We start from the raw sequence: 22,733 nt of genomic DNA on the forward strand, positions 1-22,733 counted from the left end.
TGATGGTTAATTTCAAAATACAATCCGAGCTCAAAAAATGGGATTAGTTCTGGAACTAACTCCACATCGAACTTCAACGATCCGTACAGCCTATTTTATAAGTTTGATTCAGAGATCATTCGAAACTATATGCCTATTTAATTATCAAGATGAAATTATATTGTTTCTTATAGAAAAAAAGTGTCATCAATTTCTTTTAACTTAATTAAAGGTGTCAAATATTTCTGATTTGGTTAATATTTTGAAAGGATGATCTATAAGGTTCAACTTGAAAAATAGACAATTCGAATCGTTGAAGTTCAATATGGTGTGAGCCTTACAACTAAGGGATTCAATAAATATATAAATATAAAACAAAAAAAAATTGAATGTGGACCGTTGGATTAACCAACGGTCCAATTACCACCACCACCCGATGAAGAAAAGTAGTCATTGGCTATAGGACAAGGCCCACTTTTCACTCTCATCCGTGGGTCCCAGCAGCTTTTGTGGGCTATATTTGTGACCTATATTTGCCTTCATTTTAAGTTTTAGGTTTTAGGTTTGGTTTAGGTTTTGGGTTGGAGTGAATTTGGGGGGAAAAAGAAGGAGAAAATTTAGGTTATAGGTCAGGGTTGGAGATTGTCTTAAGGGCCTCCTCTATATACAATACACTTGATCACCACTTTTGTTTATATATATTAAGTACACACCAGATCATCTATGTACGAGGAGGGAACAATGTTATTTCCTTTTGGCATATCCAACGTTCTCCTTATCTTTATCTTTCTCGTCCCGCACAGAAAATCCATTGTCTTCACATTGACTAGCAACAACTTTCCATGTTTTCACTTCAGAGACTGAGAAACTAAAAGAATTTGGCAGCACCTCTCAATTTCTTGTGGTCTTCTATATCTACTCATAAACCCAAAGCAAGCTTCTACAGATCAGAACACCTCTTTACAGGTCAAATCAACCAATGGCAGGGACAACGAGGGATCCCATGTCAAGCACTCTGGGTAGAATCTGTAAAATTGCAATGCTTGTTAGATTCCGATAAGCTAAGACCATTCTGTAGACCCATTAGCCAACAAGAAAGGCTACAGACCCATCTGCCAACAAGAAAGGCTATACCTCTCCCAGTCGAGCATTGATTTTCAAAGGTACAATATCGTCTGCACGAGTCACTCCTACATTGACAATTGCAGTAGCAGCACCTGCCTCACGTGCAGCTCTGTAATGTCGGAAAGTCAAAGCTACTTATGAAAAATCCCAAAAACAAACAAGAAATACTTAAACAAAATCAAGTCCCCAGAAAATGAATAAATAAAAAGCATTGACGACCTCGTTTCCAATACTCTTATTGTTTAAGTACATGTTTTTTTGTTGGGTTTTTTCCAGCCGCCCATGATAAGTACTGGGAATTAATAGTCTTAGACGATTAAATTGTTTTCCCAATTAGAATTGTTTTCTCAATTGGAGTTGTTTATCCAATTGGAGTTGGTTTCTCAATTGGAAAAAGGTTTTATAACTAGTTTCCAATTAGGATTAATAATCCTTATTGAAGAAGACCTTTATTATGTCTATATAAAGGGGCTATTGTACTAGTTTTGTATAGGGAGGGAGCAAAACAATAAATTGTATACCACTCAAGGGATTAGAGTGAGAGAATATTGTAAAGTGTGTGCGAGAGAAAACAAAAGAGAGAGTATTTCTTGTTCTTGTTCTTTCAGGTTTTTCGTCAAGTCCTAGTTCTAGAGATTTGGCAAGATTATTGGTTGTACTCATTATTAATATAGTGAAAGATTGTTGTTGCTGTCCCGTGGACATAGGCACACATCGCCGAACCACGTAAATTCTTGGTGTATTTATCTTGGTTATTTATTTTTTCGATTTCCGGAGTTGGTTCTATTTTTCTCATTCTTAAACGTGATATTCTCAACAAGTGGAATCAGAGCCTGGTTTGGCTGATATCCGTTTAGAATGGAGGGAGCAACCTGCTTTAATTGGCTTACGTGGAAATCAAGAGGAGGACATGCTTTACTAAAGGTGTTAAGAGCAAGCCAGCAAGTATGTCTGATGCTGTTGGACCAAGATGAAGATAAGCGATGTTTTTCTGGCAAAGAAGTCTATAATTGCCTTTGCCAATGACGATGGGTATTGCAATTAGGGGGAGCCTGGTCAAGAGAAGTCTAATCAAGAGGGTCTTAGTTAATGAGAAGTTTGATCAATGAGAGTTTGGTCAAGAGAAGCAATCCTATTTTGGTATACCTTCCTCATGGTCTGGAGGGGGAGATTGTTGGGTTTTTTCCAGCCCATGATAAGTTGTCCTAAGTCTATTGGGAATTAATAGTCTTGGAGGATTAAATTGTTTTCCAAATTGGAGTTGTTTATCCAATTGGAGTTAGTTTCTCAATTGGAGTAGGTTTTATAACTAGTTTCGAATTAGGATTAATAATCCTTATTGAAGAAGACCTTTATTATGTCTATATAAAGAGGAAGGGAGCAAAACAATAAATTGTATACCACTCAAGGGATTAGAGTGAGATAATATTGTAAAGTGTGTGCGAGACAAAAGAAAAGAGAGTGTATTTCTTGTTCTTGTTCTTTTAGGCTTTTCGTCAAGTCCTAGTTCTAGAGATTTGGCAAGATTATTGGTTGTACTTATTATTGATATAGTGAAAGATTGTTGTTGCTGTTCCGTGGACGCAGGCACACATTGCCGAACCACCTAAATTTTTGGTGTTATTTATCTTGGTTATTTGGTGTTATTTAACTTGGTGCGATGGCAAGTGCCTTCGCCCATGAGCGGTAGGTCTCGGGTTCAAGACTTGGGAGCAGCCTCTCCATAAATGGGGGTAAGGCTAGCCGACATTCACCTCTCCCAGACCCTGCGTAAAGCGGGAGCCTTGTGCACTGGGTACGACGTTTATTTGTATTTCGATTTCCGGAGTTTGTTCTATTTTTCTCGTATAAATGCGATATTCTCAACACTTTTCCTTTGCTTGTATCAGATTTTTCTCATCGGAAGACACCGATGTTCTAGAATTTATTAAACCTTGTCTAGCACCAGAATGGAGAGTGACTAAGGCATAAATCAACCAACCTCTAGTGATTGTGATGTGTCCCTAAGCATTTGCATGCCTCGAAGGCATATACATTTATGGTTTTAAGTTTTTTATCTTCCAAAATTGGGTTAGATTTTGGCATTATAAATGCCCTATGACAAGGGAATCTGGTGTAGAATTAGGACGGGCATACAAAATGATTTGATCAAAAACTAAAGTACAACTACATAATGAAAGAAAGATATGCACCTGACAAGCCGGTAAGCAGACATGGTCATTAGTGATGATCCTAGCACGAGAAAAGCATCGCATTCTTTTGCAGCTTGGATTGTCTTCTCAGCTCTGTCCTTGGGGACATTATCACCAAAGAAGATAACCTTGACATTCACCATGCAACAAAAAAGTGTATTGAGATGTACGAAATATTGGAAGCGTACACATCCATTAAGTAAAACGGTGCAATGAAAAGTGGGTGAGAATTCATAGAAAGCACATGCATGACTATACAATAAATAAGTGACTCATTTCCAGAATGATACCACATAATATGGATAACTGACATATGCAATGTTCTAATTTACTTGTGCATTCTTGGAAGAAAAAATAAACCCACGAGAAACACAAGATACCTTCACTTTCAGAAGTTACTACACAAGGTATACAACTCCTATTTCAAGTAATGTCGCATGGTGATCGAATTTCTGACAGGTTCAAGAAGCCCATCATTGCCTATTTATTTCTAAAATGAAGAAATCATGATATACCTACAACCCATATTATTTCTTAAGAAGCAAAACTATCTACGTGTGTCTTCTCTTTTTCTGCTTAAAACTCCTCCTCGCACTCTGTCTCTCCTTCCTTGTATACCCTCCCCTCTCTCCTTCCAAAGTCTCCCTCCACAGCACCTACCATCTTCCTACTTCAGCCTTTCTACTGCAGATCCATATATAGACACCATCACTAATTCACAGCAAACATAAAATGATCCAAAATATAATGCAATAAGCGTTCTTATTTTGAAAATATAACAAAAAAAAAAAAAAAACACAAAAATGTTAAAGGTGGTGTTATGAGGAGAAACGCAACGCGGTTGCTGATGAATAGAGAGAGAGGACGTGGGTAAGTGTGTTAGAGTTTCATTTTCTGGATGCTCCGTGGTTGTATGGGGTTTTGGATTCACATGTCTAGTCAAAATGCATGCTCATGGTCATTGGTGCTGTAATTTCTTGCGGTTTCAATGGGGCAAAAGTGGAGCTTTGACTTACTTCTTTGAGAACCCTCAAAAATTGAGGCTTTGCCTGGATACCATATGTTTGGGTAAGAAGGATAGCTGGGCTGGTAATGAATAATCCGTGGGGTGCAAAAGCTGAGTCTGGTTGTCATGGAATGAGGAATAGGAAGGAGGAAGAGATGGGAGGTGGGTGAGTGGTGGTGGGAAACTAAGCGGAGGAGAGGGAGAACATGAATAGGAGAAAGTGTTTCAAAAAACACAATAAAGAACAAAGGTAGGAAAGTAAATTGAACTTGAAATAATTTAAACGTTCAGCATTTGTTACCTAATTCCTTGGAGCACCATGTCATTATCATGTAATGTGCAAGTGAGTTTTGACAGACAGATGACGGAGGGGCTACCGAAGCAAAAACTTTAGTTTTTGGGGGCATTGGATCAATTCATCAACTATAAACCACAGGGTGGCATTAGAACTTGCTCAAAAATCAGAGGTGACATTCGACACATAATATAATAAAGGAGACCACCAGTATTACTGCGATGCTATTTCATTCTCCAAACAATTTTATTTTCTTTTCGATCCTGACAGTATTACTCAAAGCATTAAAATAACAACTTAGAACATATGTTTGTAATTGCTTGACTTGATATGGGACTCAGCAATACATGTATATTGGAAATATTTACAGAACTATGGAAAGATAGCCCCTATAGGACAAAACCCAGTAAAGACTACTAAAAGGCAATAAAGTCACACAACAGGAGGTAAACATGCCAAAATCCAGACCCAACAAAAAAATTAGAAACAAAAAACCATACATCTTTCGAGCATTCACTTCCACTGAACTAACTGCGTACATATTATATTTGTGTTTACTAACTACAATATTGCATTTTCTCAACTCAAGGAATCATATGCTTTGGTACATATGAACATGGGTTTGTTAATGCAACTTCTATTACAGTGGTTGATTTGCGTCAGAAAAATTTGTCAATGCTTATCTTGCTATATTGTTGAGTGTAGAGAAGTGTAAAGAATAAATCTAATCACTCCCTTGTTGTATTAGAATTTAGAATACATCGATCATAATCTTCATCACTAAATTGTCAGTGTCTCTGACTCTCTATGCATACATGTTTGCATTTACAAAAAAACGTAAAGAATAAATCTTTTCACTCCCTTATAGTATTAAAATACTTTGACGTTAACTTGCAATAAACGCAGGGCCCCTAAAAATGATTTTTTTTTCTCTGACTCCTTAAAAAAAACTGCCTATAGACCTTCAAAATTCCTCTTGGTCAGGTTCACTCAATATACAAGCACCACTACTGAAACATATCAATGAAAGACTGACCGCATGAGAATATTATGCATGTAAGAATGATACTGAAAATTCTTAAGTGTTAATAGAGATTTTTTACAAGATATGATAACCATTTTTGACAAGAAGAAATACGACTTACGTTCCTATTGGTTAAATAAATTAGGCAAATGTCTTACATCAGGCTTAAGCACTCCATTGCACTTTGGACACGTAGGGATGTGAAATTCCTCTTCCCAAAATTTTTCATCAATTTCAATATCACCATCAGGTCTTTGCTTCATGCCAAAGCTCTTTTCTGATCCGGGGTTACCATAATCCAAACTTTCCATTGCCTCTGCCCACTGCAGTACAAGGAAATTTACTTGCTCATTAGTCCACCATTCCGATTAATACATGAGTTTGCAACCTAAACAAACTTCACTCCATTATTCACAAAATAACTCAACGAAAAAATTTAAATAAAATTACTTTCTAAGGAGGCAAATGCTTTCTATCTTAAGGATGTCCATAACTTTCTTAAGTTATTGACACCCTATTTCTAGGGTATTATTCAACAATTGAAATTGTTCATTTTTTAGATTCTCTTTCAATGTTTATCCATGCCAAAAATGGGTAAATCAATAACTGTTTAGCCGTTTGATTATCTTCATTTGAATTTCAGCTTTATCTATCAAACCGTTTTTCTTTTTTACACATTTTAGATGACAACAGTTTTGGATTTGAAATTTTTTGCAGGAATGACAGTTGAAAATTCAGTGCAAATGGAGGCTCAAATGAGTTAGGGGTGAGGATTGGAGATCAGGAAGTACCAAAGAGCGATCGCTTTCGCTACCTAAGATCTATCTTGCAAAAGAACGGAGAGTTGGATGGAGACCTCAACCATAGAATACAAGTTGGATGGATGAAGTGGAAGAGTGCATCCGGCGTGTTGTGGGCCGTCATGCCACTGAAGCTCATGGGAAAATTTTATAGGATGGCAATAAGGCCGTCAATGCTTTATGGCACGTAATGTTGGGCAGTAAAGCATCAACACGTACATAAAATGGGTGTAACGGAGATGAGAATGCTTCGTTGTATATGTGGGCACACGAGAAAGTATAAGATTATGAATGAGGATATCCGAGGTAAAGTAGGAGTAGCTGAAATTGAAGGAAAGATGAGAGAAAATCGGTTACAGTGGTTTGGACATGTGAAACGAAGGCCTACTGACGCTCTGATTAGAAGATGCGATTACAGGACAGAGGTTTAGGACCGAAGGGGTAGAGGAAGACCTAGGAAGACTTTGGAAGAGACTCTTAAGAAATGACTTAGAGTACTTAGATCTAATGAAAGACATGACACAGAACCGAGCGCAATGGCGTTCTAGGATTCATATAACCGACCCTACTTAGTGGGAAAAGGCTTTGTTGTTGTTGTTGTTGATAGTTGAATGAGAATCTAAAATCTAGACCGTTTTGATTGCTGAATTTTACTATGGGATAGAAAGCCTATATATATATATATATATATACACGTGTGTATGTGTGTGTTTGTGTGTGTGTGCGTGCTACAGTTTGTGTGGTGGCTCAGATGGTGGGTAGCCATCGGTGGGTAGGGCTGAGAGAGTGCATAGGGTCAGTTTTCAGGCAAGAATCTATTCCGCTATCCATACCATCAAACATGTCCATTTTTTCCATTCTTTTTCTAGTTGAAAACTTGGAATACTAAATATGCTTGAAACATACATCAAAACTTTATAGGTGCACCAAAAATTTTCATTAAATAAAAATGTACAAATTTCTGTCAAGGTGATTACGGAGGACGAACAATTATTGAGTAATTTATAGGGGTCAGTGCCTACAGTTTGGGCAGATCAGATTTTACCGAAAAAGAAACCAAGTATTTATCAAAGCATTGGTTGTTTCTCAATAGATAAGACTTTTTCAGGTCTCCCTTTAGAAATCTATGCGCCCCGTAATGAACTGTAGTAATATCCATCTACACTCTATTCGAATCTCATCTACCAGAGCAATATCCGTCTACACTTATATTTCACACCCCTTATAAGTTCCCTATTATTATACTGTCTTCTTTCTTTCATAAATCCTCTCTCTTGCAAAATCGTAATCCATTATACTACTTGATTAAGTTTATTCTTGATGGAGTTTGATGAAGTTTGATTTAGAGTGTGCTAATTTGTAAGAGAAGAAGAGGAAATCACAGAAAGAATGAAGATGGATATGAGTGCTTCACTCTCTGCAGAATCGCAGAGAATGTTCTTTCTCTTCTGTATTCACACACTCACACACACAGCAATGCATAATGGTTTGTTATGCAACTGGATTCTCACCATTACATCAGGAAATGATCCCAGCCACACATCTAGCTAAGTTCAAGGATCCTTCCACATGTCACTGAGACAGAATTACAATATGAGCCCTACACTTGGTGAAATTAACCAAAGTGGATACACAACTAAATGCAAGGCTTATTTATCCTAATACTCAGATTAGCTCAATGCTTATACACTAACACTCCTCTTTAAGCTTTGAGGTAGTTTAACCTTTCCTTAGGTAAAGCTTTGGTAAAAATGTCTGCCACTTGATCATTGGTACGACAGTAGACCAAATCGATAATTCCTTGCTGCAAAGCATCTTTGATGAAGTGATACCTTCTGTCAATGTGTTTTGTCCGCTAATGAAACACTGGATTCTTAGTTATTGAGATTGCAGATGTGTTATCACACTGCAAAGGAGTTGCTTCTGTTTGTAGCTCCCGAATATCTTCCAAAACAAATCTAAGCTAGATAGCCTGAGCTATAACTTTTGATGCATTGATATACTTTGCCTCCGCAGTTGAGAGTGCAACACAATTTTGCTTAACAAATGCCCATGAGAAAGCTCTACTTCCAAATGAGAATGCATAACCGGATGTGCTTTTGCTATCATCAATGGAACCTCCCCAGTCACTCACAATATCCAATTAAGATTGCCTTCTTGCCTTTCTCTTACTTCAAACCATAATCCAGCGTCCCTTTAACATATATGAGCACTCTCTTGTTTGTCCCATAGTGTTTGTTTGTAGGGCAATGCATATATCTAGCTAGTAAACTCGCTGCATACATCACAACCGACCTTGTAGCAATGAGGTATAATAGACTTCCCATAATCTTCCTATATTGCTCCACTTGCTGCAAAATTTATCTAACAAGGAAGAAGCATACTTCCTTTGATGAATGAAAATGCTTGAATCAGATTGTATCACTCCCATTCCTAGGAAATGATGAAGGAGTCCTAAATCTGTCATTTCATATTTCACGTTCATATCTTCTTTAAATTCTTTCAACATCTCTTCATTGCTTCCAGTATATACTATGTCATCTATATAGATAGACACAATTAGGATTTCTTTATCTCCCCTTGTCTTAGTATAGAGAGTTGCTTCACTCAAGCTTTTCTCAAATCCACACTAAGCAAAGTAGCTGTTAATCTCCCCATACAGGTTCTAGGTGCCTGCTTTAGTCCATAAAGAGCCTTGTGCAATCTGTAGACCTTGTCCTCCTTGTCGTCAATTACAAATCCCTCAGGTTGGTCAACATACACCTCTTCCTGCAATTTTCCATTCAAAAATGCAGATTTAACATCTAGTTGGTACAGCTTCCAGCTTCTTTGTTCAGCAAGGGCAATTAAGGTTCTAATTGTATCCAGTCTAGCAACTGGAGCAAAAGTTTCATTGTAATCGATTCCTGGTTTCTACACATACCCCTTGGCAACCAACCTTGCCTTGTTCTTTTGTACTGAGCCATCCAAATTTAAATTAGTTTTGAACACCCATTTCACTCCAATGACATGCTTATCACTTGGCCTATCTACAAGCTCCCAAGTTCCATTTTTCTCAATCATTGACAATTCTTCTTCCATTGCTTTAATCCAGGACTTGTCTTGTGTAGCTTCTTCATATTTCTCAGGTTCCACAACAAAACGATTGCACTATGCCAGAATGTCGCTTATATTTCTCCACTTCACTGGAGTATGATCATAAGGTTGTGAGATCTTTGCAGACTCATGAATGATACTTTCTTGTTCTTCAGTATTGGAAGGAGTACTGGAACTAGAAGGAGTTCCTTCAATCTCACTCAACCCGTGTGAATTCACACCAATCACATTTTCAGATTGATTCTGAATGTAGGTCACAGCAACATAATTCTCTGAATTTTCTTTCCAATTCCAGGACATGGCTTCATAAAAAACTACATCTCTTGACAAAATTAACTTCTTAGTGCATGGATCAAATATTATGTACCTCACATGTTACATATCCCACAAATACACCTTTGACACTCTTTGCATCAAGCTTTTGTCTTATCTCAGTTGGTATATACACATAACAAAGTGATCCAAACACTTTTAAATGTCCAATACCTGGTTTTCTGCCATTGTAGGCCTCAAATGGAGTTAGATTGCCAAGAGCTTTTGTAGGTGACCTATTTAGAATGTAAACAGTTGTATGTACAGCTTCTGCCCACATAAAGTATGGCATGCTTTTATCATGAAGCATTGCCTTAGCCATCTCTACAACTGTTCTATTCTTTCTCTCCACTACTCCATTCTACTGTGGAGTATAGGCCATAGATAGCTGTCTTCAAATTCCTTCAGTCTCTAAGAACCTGTCAAACTCATTTGACACAAACTCATGTCACTCCTTAAACACTTCACTTTGAAACCACACTGTAATTCCACCATTGCTTTGAACTTTCTGAAGCAAGTTAGGGCCTCAGATTTTGTCTTAGGAAATAAACTCATCACATCCTTATGTGATCATCAATAAGAAGCATAAAGTATTTGTTCCCAGCAATTGATTCATTTTGCATGGGATCACACAAGTCAATGCATATTAGTTCCAATGGACTACTTGCTCTCCAAGCTTGCTCTTTTTGAAACCAATCTCAATGTTGTTTTCCCAACTGACATCCTTCACATACACCATCAACATCTTCGAGATGTGGAAGACCGTGCACCATCTCATTCTCTCTAAGTTGCTTAAGACTCCTGAGATTTAGATGACCTAGCCTCTTGTGCCAAGTCCAGGTACAAGGAGTGATACTTGTCTTTAACACAATCTGATCATTATGCATCAAAGATAGAGGATAACATCTTGCTCTCTTTCATTCTCACTTTTATAACCAAGTTGTCAAGTGATGGTCCATCAAAAACACTACATACTTTTCCTCCAAATAGCAAGTAATGTCATGCCCATCCACCTGACCAACACTTAACAAGTTCTCTTTCAACCCTGGTAAATACATCACTTCTAAGATATATTTCCTTCTTTGGTTGTATCAATCACAAGAGATCCCATTCCTACCACATTAACTAGATCACCAATTGGCATTTGCACTTTTCCTGCCACATTGGTTCTCACATCGACAAGAAGATTGACATTTCCTGTCATGTGGTTGCTGCATCCATTGTCAATGTACCAATTTCCATTCACCTTTACTTCAGTAGTTGCACAATTAGCATAGAATAGATTACCAGATACCTCCAATTGATTTGCACAGTTCGCCTTTTGAATAGCCTTACCCACAAGAAGTGATATCACAGTTGTGACATTTGAATTTCCCCATGCACTCACCAAAGTGAAACTTTGAGCATACTTTGCACTGAGGTTTTATCACTTCTTGATTCATGGAAAATGAAGAGTTTGCACTATGTGTAGGACCCATAAATGACCTTTGCTGAAACTTAGGCTTTGAATCCCACTTCCTGCCTTTTGCATTCCAGTTCTTCTGAGATTTAAAACAACTGGGTTAAGAGTTACCCCTATTCTATTGCCTTTTCGAACTCACAGAGAAGGAGGCAAATGCCTTATCAGTAGCATCAACAGTGTGCAAGTCAAAACGCTGTTCCTGGCTTTTAAGGATTGCTAGAACCTCCTGCAATTCAACAGTCTCTATACATTTTGTATTCTCAATCACAAGGCAAATGGGATCATAGGGTTTGCTAAGACTGATTAAAACCTTTTGCAGAGTCTTTCATTAGATAACACTTCACCAAACCTCTTCATTTGGTTAATCAGTTCATTCAAACGTGTAAGACACCTAGATAATGATTCATCATCATGCATTCTAGTATACTCAAATTCACGTCAAAGATTTTGGAGTTTAACTGACCGTACCTGATCACCACTGTGGTATTCTCCATATAGCAAATCCCATGCCATCTTTGCTGAATCAGCATTCGCAATCATAGGGAATATTTGATCCAAGACCGCATTCTGGATAATACCCAAAGCTTTAGCATCTTGCATATATGCAGCCACTGTTTTCTCATTGTCTTCCTCTTCTGAGCTTCCTTCAGCTTTATTCTTCTTTGAATCCGACGTCGTAACCCCTTTTTCAACTAATTTCCATAACCCATGAGATTTGAAGATTGTCACCATCTTGATTCTCCAGAACTCGGAGTTCTCACCGGAGAAGATCGGAGTTCTCACCTCAGAACTTCCAGATCCAGCCATCTCTTAGCTTAGATGATACGAACACAAACCGAAATCGGGTTCTATGGAGTTTCGGCGACTTCACCTGAACCGGAATGAGCTTGAATGTAGCTCGATTGCTTCAACGTTGATGACGTTAGCTTCACAATTTACGCATAGATCTCAAATGATCGAACATGGCTCTGAGGCCATGATGAAGTTTGATTTAGAGTGTGGTAATTTGTAAGAGAAGAAGAGGAAATCACAGAAAGAATGAAGATGGATACAAGTGCTTCACTCTCTACAAAATCGCAGAGAATGTTCTTTCTCTTCTGTATTCACACACTCACACAAACAGCAATGCATAATGGTTTGTTATGCAATTGGATTCTCACCATTACATCAGGAAATGATGCCAGCCATACATCTAGCTAAGTTAAAGGATCCTTCCACATGTCACTTAGACAGAATTACAATCCGAGCCCTACACTTGGTGAAATTAACCAAAGTGGATACACAACTAAATACAAGGTTCAGATTAGCTCAAATCTTATACACTAGCATTTTTAAATCATTAAAAACAACATAACATTAGAAGTTAAAAACCATGAATCCTACTGAATAAATAAACTGCACAAGACTAACCTTTGGATTAAGCGCCTTAACTTGGTCTTGAAATAGATTCCGGGGGAAGGAAAAACCACAGTCTATACAAATGACAGAATATACTGTTCCATGTAATTCGACCGGGTTACTACCAGCACGGTGATGCAACCTGACATGAGAGAATGAAGGGAAGGAATTATTGTTAGTTTAGGACCCTCTTTTTCTTGGAATAGTTTGAATGGAAAGAAATATTCATAGTTTGAGTTTTTAAGAGTCTTTTTTCTGAAATATTTTAAATATCAACCTAGAAATTTGTGTATATAGCAGTACGAATTCCTTATCCAAATCAAAATCCAGATAAATTGATTTCCTCAAGTTTTCTGTAGTATAGACCATTAATTTGCAAGATTTAATAAATTAAAATCAACAATCCTTGAAATACGGAAGGCTCAAGATACATACCGCGACTTACCTATCAACATTTTGTGTAATCATAAAATTTATCCGGCCAGCTTTTTCTAGAGATGCTAAAGAAATATGAGCTGAACCAGGCTCTGCAGCAGTAAATCGTCTCCATCCAGCATAACTCCTTGCCCAATATCGCCTTCGGGTCCGATTAGAACGAAGAAACTCCTGTTCAATCCAGTAAAAGCAGATATGGAAGTTAGAGGTTTGAGATTATATTATAAAACTGAACAGCAGTAAAGTCTCCGCGGAAAAGAAGTGAAAATGAATTAACCAAGATGACATATTTGATAATATATCAAAGAAGGTAAAGTTTAAAGATGCAGTTTTCCATTCTATGTGGTTCTTTTAAAATTAATCATTTAAAGACGAGTTTTAGGGATAATGGAGTTAATGCCTAAGTCACAACGATGCATCGCATGATTCTTTTATTCAGTACTTTGCTCCCAAAATTTCGTATGATGACTAAATGACATGTACAGCCAGTGCAGAGATGTAAACATGATTCTTCTGCTACAAGGCTTCAATTCGTTGTTTGAAAGATGAGTGATGTAGATTTGAATATACGATCCTGAAAACTTGGTGAAACTAAACGATGTCCCTCATTTAACATAATTACATCATAATACTAATCTTGAGACCTCTCTATGGTTAGCAGAAGTAAAGGCAAGAAAAAGACACCTCTCTGTTAAAACCAAAAGATGTATACATGAACAACTTTAATACTAGCAGAGGCATACGCTAATCCATTATCTCAAGTGAAGAAATCGATTCACAAACGAAAGGTTTGCTTTTATCCTAGGTTTGATGCATACAGAACAACCATATCAACTATCATCACCACATATTTTTCAATTGACAATGATTAAAATTTAGGGAACTATAAAATTTAAAACTGATGGTATAAAGAGATTGCATGTACAACCACCACTGAAATAGTTACTTTATACGTTGAAAACCAGGAGAGTAAGAGTATGAAGGTCTTTGCCTTTCTCTGTTTAGGGTTATCTAAAAAAACAAAGTAATAATCTAAGGTTAAACTGGAACTCTTGTTATGATAAAAACAATGCTATAGGAACATGTATCACAGCACATGCTGATCACCTGATGGGTAATTGGTTTGAATCCAGAACTATAAGCTCCATTGGGGCTGCAAAAGAAGGAAAACAGTACTGATAGATGAGAAAATTTAGCATTTCAAAACATCAAATCATCAATTATAAATATCATGGTCTAATAATATGCTAAGGCTCCCTGGTAAACCTTGGCTGAAATGAATTCAACCATATAATACCAAGTACGCATTGAGAAAACAGATACTTGGAAATAAATATTAAAACCAACTCTAAACAATCAACAACAACAACAACAACGAAGCCTTTTCCCACTAAGTGGGGTCGGCTATATGAATCCTAGAACACTATTGCGCTCGGTTCTGTGTCATGTCCTCTGTTAGATCCAAGTACTCTAAGTCTTTTCTTAGAGTCTCTTCCAAAGTTTTCCTAGGTCTTCCTCTACCCCTTCGGCCCAAGAACTCTGTCCCGTAGTCTCAACTTCTAATCGGAGCGTCAGTAGGCCTTATTTGCACATGTCAAAACCATCGTAACCGATTTTCTGTCATCTTTCCTTCAATTTCGGCTACTCCTACTTTACCTCGGATATCCTCATTCCTAATCTTATCCTTTCTTGTGTGCCCACACATCTAATGAAGCATTCTCATCTCTGCTACACCCATTTATGTACATGTTGATGCTTCACCGCCCAACATTCCGTGTCATACAGCATTGCAGGCCTTATTGCCATTCTATAAAATTTTCCCTTGAGCTTCAGTGGCATACGGCGGTCGCACAACATGCCGGATGCAGTCTTCCACTTCATCCATCCAGCTTGTATTCTATGGTCGAGGTCTCCATCTAACTCTCCGTTCTTTTGCAAGATAGATCCTAGGTAGCGAAAGCGATCGCTCTTTGGTACTTCCTGATCTCCAATCCTCACCCCTAACTCATTTTGGCCTCCATTTGCACTGAACTTGCACCCCATATATTCTTTCTTTGATCGGCCTAGGCGAATACTTTTAGATTTCAACACTTCTCTCCAAAGGTTAAGCTTCGCATTTACCCCTTCTTGAGTTTCATCTCTCAACACTATATCGTCTGCGAAAAGTATACACCAAGGAATATCATCTTGAATATGTCCCGTTAACTATCCATTACCAATGCAAAAAGGTAAGGACTTAAGGATGAGCCTTGATGTAACCCAACAGTTATGGGGAAGCTTTCGGTTTGTCCTTCATGAGTTCTTACGGCAGTCTTTGCTCCATCATACATATCCTTTATAACTTGGATATATGCTACTCGTACTCCTTTCTTCTCTACAATCCTCCAAAGAATGTCTCTTGGGACCCTATCATATGCTTTTTCCAAATCTATAAAAACCATGTGTAAATCCCTTTTCCTATCTCTGTATCTTTCCATCAATCTTCGTAAGAATTAGATTGCCTCCATGGTTGATCGCCCTGGCATGAACCCGAATTGGTTGTCTGAAACCCGTCTCTTGCCTCAATCTATGCTCAATGACTCTCTTCCAGAGCTTCATTGTATGACTCATTAGCTTAATACCCCTATAGTTCATGCAATTTTGTACGTCGCCTTTATTCTTGTAGATAGGCACCAAAATGCTCTTTCGCAACTCATTCGGCATCTTCTTCCTTTTCAAAATCCTATTGAAAAGATCTGTGAGCCATGCTATACCCGCCTCTCCCAAGACTTTCCACACTTCGATTGGTATATCATCTGGACCCACTGCTTTTCTACGCTTCATCTTTTTCAAAGCTACAACCACTTCTTCCTTCCTGATTCGGAGGTAAAAGGAGTAGTTTTTACACTCTTCTGAGTTACTCAACTCCCCCAAAGTACTCATTCATGTCCTTCATTGAAAAGATTATGAAAATAACCTCTCCATCTGTCTTTGACTGTGTTCTCTGTAGCAAGAACTTTTCCATCCTCATCCTTGATGCACCTCACTTGGTTTAGGTCCCTTGTCTTCTTTTCCCTTGCTCTAGCTAGTTTATAGATATCCAACTCTCCTTCTTTGGTATCTAGTCGCTTATACATATCATCATAAGCCGCTAGCTTAGCTTCTCTCACAACTTTCTTCGCCTCCAGCTTCGCTATTCTATACCTTTCACCATTTTCATCGGTCCTATCCTTGTATAGGGCTTTACAACATTCCTTCTTAGCCTTCACTTTTGTTTGTACCCCCTCATTCCATCACCAAGATTCCTTTTGGTGTGGAGCAAAGCCCTTGGACTCTCCTAATACCTTTGTTGCTACTTTTCGGATACAACTAGCCATGGAATCCCACCTTTGGCTAGCTTCCCCCTCTCTATTCCACACACATTGGGTGATTACTTTCTCTTTGAAAATGGCTTGTTTTTCTCCTTTTAGATTCCACCATCTAGTCCTTGGGCACTTCCAGGTCTTGTTCTCTTTTCTCTCCTTTGATATGTACATCCATCACCAATAAGCGATGTTGATTAGCCAAGCTCTCTCCCGGTATAACTTTGCAATCCTTACAAGTTATACGATCCCCTTTCTTCATTAGAAGAAAATCTATTTGTGTTTTTGCCGATCCACTCTTGTAGGTGATCACATGTTCTTCTCTCTTCTTAAAAAGTGTTTGGCTAAGAAGAGATCATATGCCATTGCGAAATCCAAGATGGCTTCCCCATCCTCATTTCTCTCCCCAAAGTCATGGCCACCATGAAAACCTCCATAGTTGCCTGTCTCCTTGCCCACGTGTCCATTTAAATCTCCTCCTATAAATACCTTCTCTGTCTAAGCAATTCCTTGCACCAAGTCTTCAAGATCTTCCCAAAATTTCTCCTTCAAACTCGTATCCACCCTACTTGAGGTGCGTACGCACTAATCACATTGATGAGTTCTTGTCCTATTACAATCTTGATTGCCATAATTCTATCTCCAACCCTTTTGACATCTACAACATCTTGGGTCAAGGTCTTGTCCACGATGATGCCAACACTGTTTCTCAATCTATTTGTACCCGAATACCAAAGTTTAAAACCTGAACAAAACAATGATAAATTTTCCCTTATATACACAAGAACAGCATAATTAAATACAAAACACCTCTTAATATATAATACAATTCAAAAGAAACCCATTGAAATATCAAGGCTCCTGCGAGTGCAGCGTCTGGAGAAGGCAGGATGTACACCACTGTAACCTCTAATTCCAATGATGTGCAAATGCAGGGTGTGGAGACGGCAAGATGTACACACCCATACCCTTATTCTCAAGAGGATTTTGCAACTCAAACCCATGTTATAAGGCCACCTGGAACAAATCCTAACATTATGCCAAGGTGTGCCTATCTCAAAGTATGTGGACAGAACAAATTCATAAGAATGAAAGAGGTAGATTTGAAATGCAATTGGCGAATGTCAACCAAAGAAGTTAATAGTCCAATGAGAGCCTAACTGTTGGCAACCACTACTCAAAGTCATCAATCTGATCAACTGAGAAGAGTCAATAACACAGGAAATAATAAGGAGAGAAAAAACCTTCTGTAGTCGGGAATTCCACATTCTGTGCTGATTCCAGCTCCTGTCAACACCATGAGCTTTGTACTGGAACATAGCAAATCACAGATAAAAACACAGAAAAACTGGTAAAGACAAGTATGAATTGAAAGTTTATCTTTGAAGGTAACCAACAAGTACTGAACATCACTGGTAAAAGATATAAAGATTTCCCCAAACAGAAAATGCAACAAGGACGCAAAATGGATGAGGATATTTGATAGACCTTTGGTCAAAAAACTGATATAGAAGGTTGACATCATGCATGCTAGGAGGATCCGAATCAGGAACCAACTTCTTGTCCCTCACGAAGCTCGAAGGCACTTTACCTTCTCTCCTTGAGGAGGTTCCAGGGACAGACATTCGGCATGAAGTTTGGACAGACTTAACGGAGCAGTCAAAAGAAATGACCCTTGCTCTACTGCTTGGTAATCGCAAATTTGTGCTACTTGACTGAATAATATCTGTATATATAAAACGGTAACCACAATCATATAAGCAAACTTGTAGAGTAACAAAGTCAGACGAGACGAGCAGACTTGCCTGTCATGATATTCCCCAGCAGTTGTGCAGCATTTCTGGAACTCTACAAATATGAAGTAGGAAATTTGGTTTCATCAATCCCAACATAAACAATTAAAGAAAACAATTTGGGTTCATCAATCCCATGAGATTTTGAAAAAAACCATTGGAACCACAACTTTATTATACTTTTCCTTCAATTTTTTCATGAATAAATGTTGATAAACATGAATTCCATTTTCCTTTTCCTTTTCGCTTTGATGAATCCTAGAGAAAACCCAGAAAATGTGCCATAAAAGGAATTATAAAAAGAAAAAAGCCCATAAATGTGAAGAAAATAAAAATTACATGAAATGCAAGAAACAGAGAAGATGGAAAGAAAGGCACTCACTGAAGAGAATGGAATGGGAAGGTGGGGAGGCGAGCGCATGAGCATAGCCATCATCGTCGTTTCAATTGAATTGTTTTGTTTTGGGAAATTTGATCGGACAGAAGGAGGGGGTTTGGGTATGGGTTTGGGTTTGGGTTTGGGTTTGAATTCAACGGTCGTCGTCGACTCATTGGTTTCTCTCCATGTTTCTCTCTTCGGTCCACGTTGCCTCCTTCTGCACCTTTCACATTAAAAATTAAAATAAAAAATAAAAACATAAAAACCAAAAACAAAGAAGAGACCGACGTAATGGCTTTGCCATGAACGATTCCGCCTTAATGTCGCATTCCCAATATGAATGCGCCATGATATTATTAGGCATAAGTAGCGAACCCATTTATATAAGTTGTTCTTTGTATACTGTAACTAATTTTTTAACAATTTTAACTCAAACATGGTAAAATGGAAGGGTGTGATATATGAAAACTAGGTATGGGAGGAAATTTTCGCCCCGGATTGAAGTAACAAAACCTCCACACACAAATGATAAGACCTCTAATACTAAGGGACTGGTGTGGTGTTAGCCAAAAGACCTTTGATGTCTAAGTCATAAAGACTGTAAGAAGTAATAAGACTGTGGTAAGAGCTTTTTTATTACCAGAATAAACTAGTTGCCTTTGGCTATCTATAGAGAATTGAGGAGTTAAACTAGGCGTTGAGGTTCATTAAACTTTTTAGCACTACACACCGATGGGGGAATATTCCTTTAAGATTCTTGAAATATGGTTAAGAGAGTCTTGCCCTACTAAGAGAATTATAGGTAGGCTCATTGCATATTAGGATAATCTGCGTAGGTCGTGTGGCGATCGACTTGAACTGTTGACGATGAATTGGGTTTGAGGGCCTGTTGATTGTGGGCTTCTAGACCTTCATAGAGAATGTGGCATGTTAATCCTTTAGGGTTTGACTAACGGTCTACATATTCCATCAAGAGTAGAGTGGTCATATTTGATAAGTTGTACACGTGACATAACTTTCAATGGTCAAGATATTTTATATTCCCACACTTATATTATTTAGTAAATTAAAAATATTCAAAACATATGTGTAGACTATATAAATTCTATATGTATTAGATTGGTACGTTGTAATAGTAAATTTTGAGTATAAAATGTGAAAAGATTACATACGTACATACATATATAATAGCTTTAAAATGTGTAATTTTTGGACTTATTTTCAAAAAATACACAAGAGAAATAAGTAATACGCAAATTTACTAACACGAGCCGAGTAAAAATGAAAAGTCAAAAGAAAAACTCACTCAACGGTATGTTAACGCTCAAGATTGTAAGGTTAACAAACTTAATTAAAAAACATAAGATGGGCTCACAAGATGGGCTAAAGTTAAATGGACTCAAAGATGTAAGTGGTTCACCCTCAAAACTGGGGTATATCTACTGTGTTGCTCTCAATATATATTGATTTCAAAGCTAAATGAAGGTTTTCACACCTTTATATAGGCCTTGCCCCCTTGAGGTCTCTCAAAACGGCATTTAATGCGCCAACCCTTGTACTAGCTTATTGACAACTTTTCACCTATTCAACAAGGCCTTTGTTGACGAAGTGACGTGCTTGCAGTCGGATGGCACGTCTTCTAATGCCTATGTCACCTAAGCATATCGCTCAGACCTCAATTACTCTGCGTTGCTTTGTCTAGCATTGCCTCGACTGCCTATATGTCTCATCATAGGTCTCTGCTGTTGTCTGCACATTTTTGAATAATCTAAGTAGCACTTGAGTAGTTATATTCTTGGAGACTTGTCCAATAAAATTGTTAGCGTGTCCACGTGTTCTTCTTGGTCAATCAGTTCTTCTTCTATCTTCGTCGGGCCGAGCACTCAGAATGTGAATAAAGATACAGATCTTTGCGAAAGCAGTTGGTACTTACTTACTCATATGAACTACCAAAGAAATTGGAAAAACAAAGATTTTCTTTACGTTCCAATTTGAATAAAGAACTTAATTCCAACACTATTATTTTAAGATATGGATGGATAGATTTGTTTGACAAAACATTGTTCTTTATTAATGAATAATTGGATTCTCATAATTCAATTGATTGTCTCTACATTGTAGAAATAATGTGGTAGTAATAACTGTTTAGAATATAATGATGCTTAAAACCCAAAAGGTTACAAGGTAATGAGTAACTTGATTGTGACACATCGAAAACCTGAATTACAAGTTGCCCATAGATGGATGCTTTGGATCATTTCATAACTCCATAAGATGTAGTTAGAAAGAAAAAGACAAGCTTTAATCAAGTTAAGATTTGGGGTTGTGTGCTAATAAGGAATATTTGTTTAAGAACAATCTTGTGGGATATCCTTTGTTTGTACCATAGTTCACCAATAACTACTAAGCACCCGTCAACTTCATACCTTTAAGGACCCATTGAAGGATTCGCGTTGATTCATCCTTGCCTAAGCACAAGAGTTTCTCTCCAACCAGGAGGTAAATCACAACGCAACATGTATCAACATCAGAATAAAGCTTCTAGAGTCCCACATTGACCATGGATGGAAGCTAGAGACTTTCCTCAACTATAAAAGGAGACCATTCTCCTATAATTAATCTTGAATGCCATTATTATACTTAAACTTGTCATTAGAACTCACTAAAGATGATTATGCTTGAACCTATGTATTGTGTAAACTCTTTACTATTAATGAGAGCTCATCTATCCCGTGGACGTATCCCAACTTAGGGTGAACCATGTACATCTTGTGTTTTCTTTCCTATATCTATCTCTTTACATATTATCCTCACTAGGTGACTGGTGCAACCTTGTGAAGGTCACAAATTTGACACTTTATATTGTTCCAAAGTCTCACTGATTTTGTGCATCTACATCCTTAAATTAACCTTAGGATATCACTTATATAGACCAACTAACAAAGGTCGTATGTTAGGTAGTTTATTGTAATCCTACATTAGGATTTGCCTAAGATAGAGCAAATGAACGAGAGATAGAACTCAAGTAAAGAGTTCTTTAAGAGACAATAAGGTACTCAACAAACTTAACAACCTAGTTCCTACTCCACAAGCTCCAAGACAATCAAGAAGGATCTATAATCCGTCTCAGTTGAATGGTTTGAACATTGTGACTAGATCATAGAGTTACACCTCTTACTTCAAAAGAATTAGAATGAAGATTAAGTGTGTGTATGACATATACACAAGGAAATGATATAATACCATTTGACCCAAAATAGTGAAACCTTCAAGGCTAGTTGGTAGCTAAGATGACTACAATCAAAGAGATTGGTTGACTTGGAAGAAACCATTTTTAACGTAGTCTTCGTTTCTGTAAACGCGACAAATAAGACAAGAACACGTATACAAAATAGATCATTTGTATTAATGAATTTGTAGGGTTACAATCTCTTTACAACTTGATCGTCTGATTCGATCTCCCAAATATGTAGAAGTGTAGTGTTGTTGATCTAAGGGTCGCGAGGACTTGATCTTGGATGAACGAATGTCGCAAGGTTTTAGCTCTTGGTAATGGAGGAACTGGCACGTGTAGAGGTGCTTGGTGGTTCTTCACGGGATTTGACGAAGAACACGAAAGATTTTCCGAGTCTTCTTGAATGTTTGAGTGTTTGGTGGGTTTGAGTGCTTGAGAGCTTCAGAATTTCAAAGCTTCAGCGTATGGGTGTGAATTGATTTCTGGACCCCTTTCTTTGTCTTGGAGCCTCTTATTTATAGACTCTCCAAGCCTTGGCCACAGATGGATTTGGCCTTGATTGTGGGCTTGATTAATTGACAAAAGAACCAGGACTCGATTTATGGGCCGGTTCATGATTTGTCTTCATCAATTAACATTTGATTTAATTAAATTAAAAATCAAATAATTCCTTTTCGTCAAGTGTTGACACGTGTCTTTCTTGATGACTCGTCCAATTTTGTTGAGTCACACGCCATGTATACAATTTGTGAGACACATGGCACATGCCACGTATGCCCTGGCATGTCGAAACTTTAATGCGTTGTGAACATTTATTTCACTAAAATTTCGATGTCTACAAAAGCCTCCGCTTCAAGGCGC

The 22,733-nt window shown here is 37.8% G+C and overlaps 1 protein-coding gene across 1 annotated transcript; it reads right to left on the reverse strand.

Moving 5' to 3' along the window:
- Window positions 1–323: 323 nt before the first annotated feature.
- Window positions 324–18,856, reverse strand: LOC126619273 (NAD-dependent protein deacylase SRT2). The gene is made up of 11 exons (XM_050287595.1): window positions 18,641–18,856; window positions 18,271–18,313; window positions 17,954–18,191; window positions 17,710–17,775; window positions 14,232–14,277; window positions 13,135–13,295; window positions 12,702–12,831; window positions 5,780–5,944; window positions 3,297–3,424; window positions 1,114–1,213; window positions 324–1,005 (listed from the first exon to the last, which is right to left on the reverse strand). Exons 1-11 carry the CDS (start codon window positions 18,692–18,694, stop codon window positions 952–954), a joined length of 1,185 nt encoding a protein of 394 aa, XP_050143552.1. The 5' UTR covers window positions 18,695–18,856; the 3' UTR covers window positions 324–951.
- Between the last annotated feature and the right edge of the window lie 3,877 nt (window positions 18,857–22,733).

Source organism: Malus sylvestris, chromosome 1 (assembly GCF_916048215.2).
Source record: "Malus sylvestris chromosome 1, drMalSylv7.2, whole genome shotgun sequence".
Taxonomy (NCBI): domain Eukaryota; kingdom Viridiplantae; phylum Streptophyta; class Magnoliopsida; order Rosales; family Rosaceae; genus Malus; species Malus sylvestris.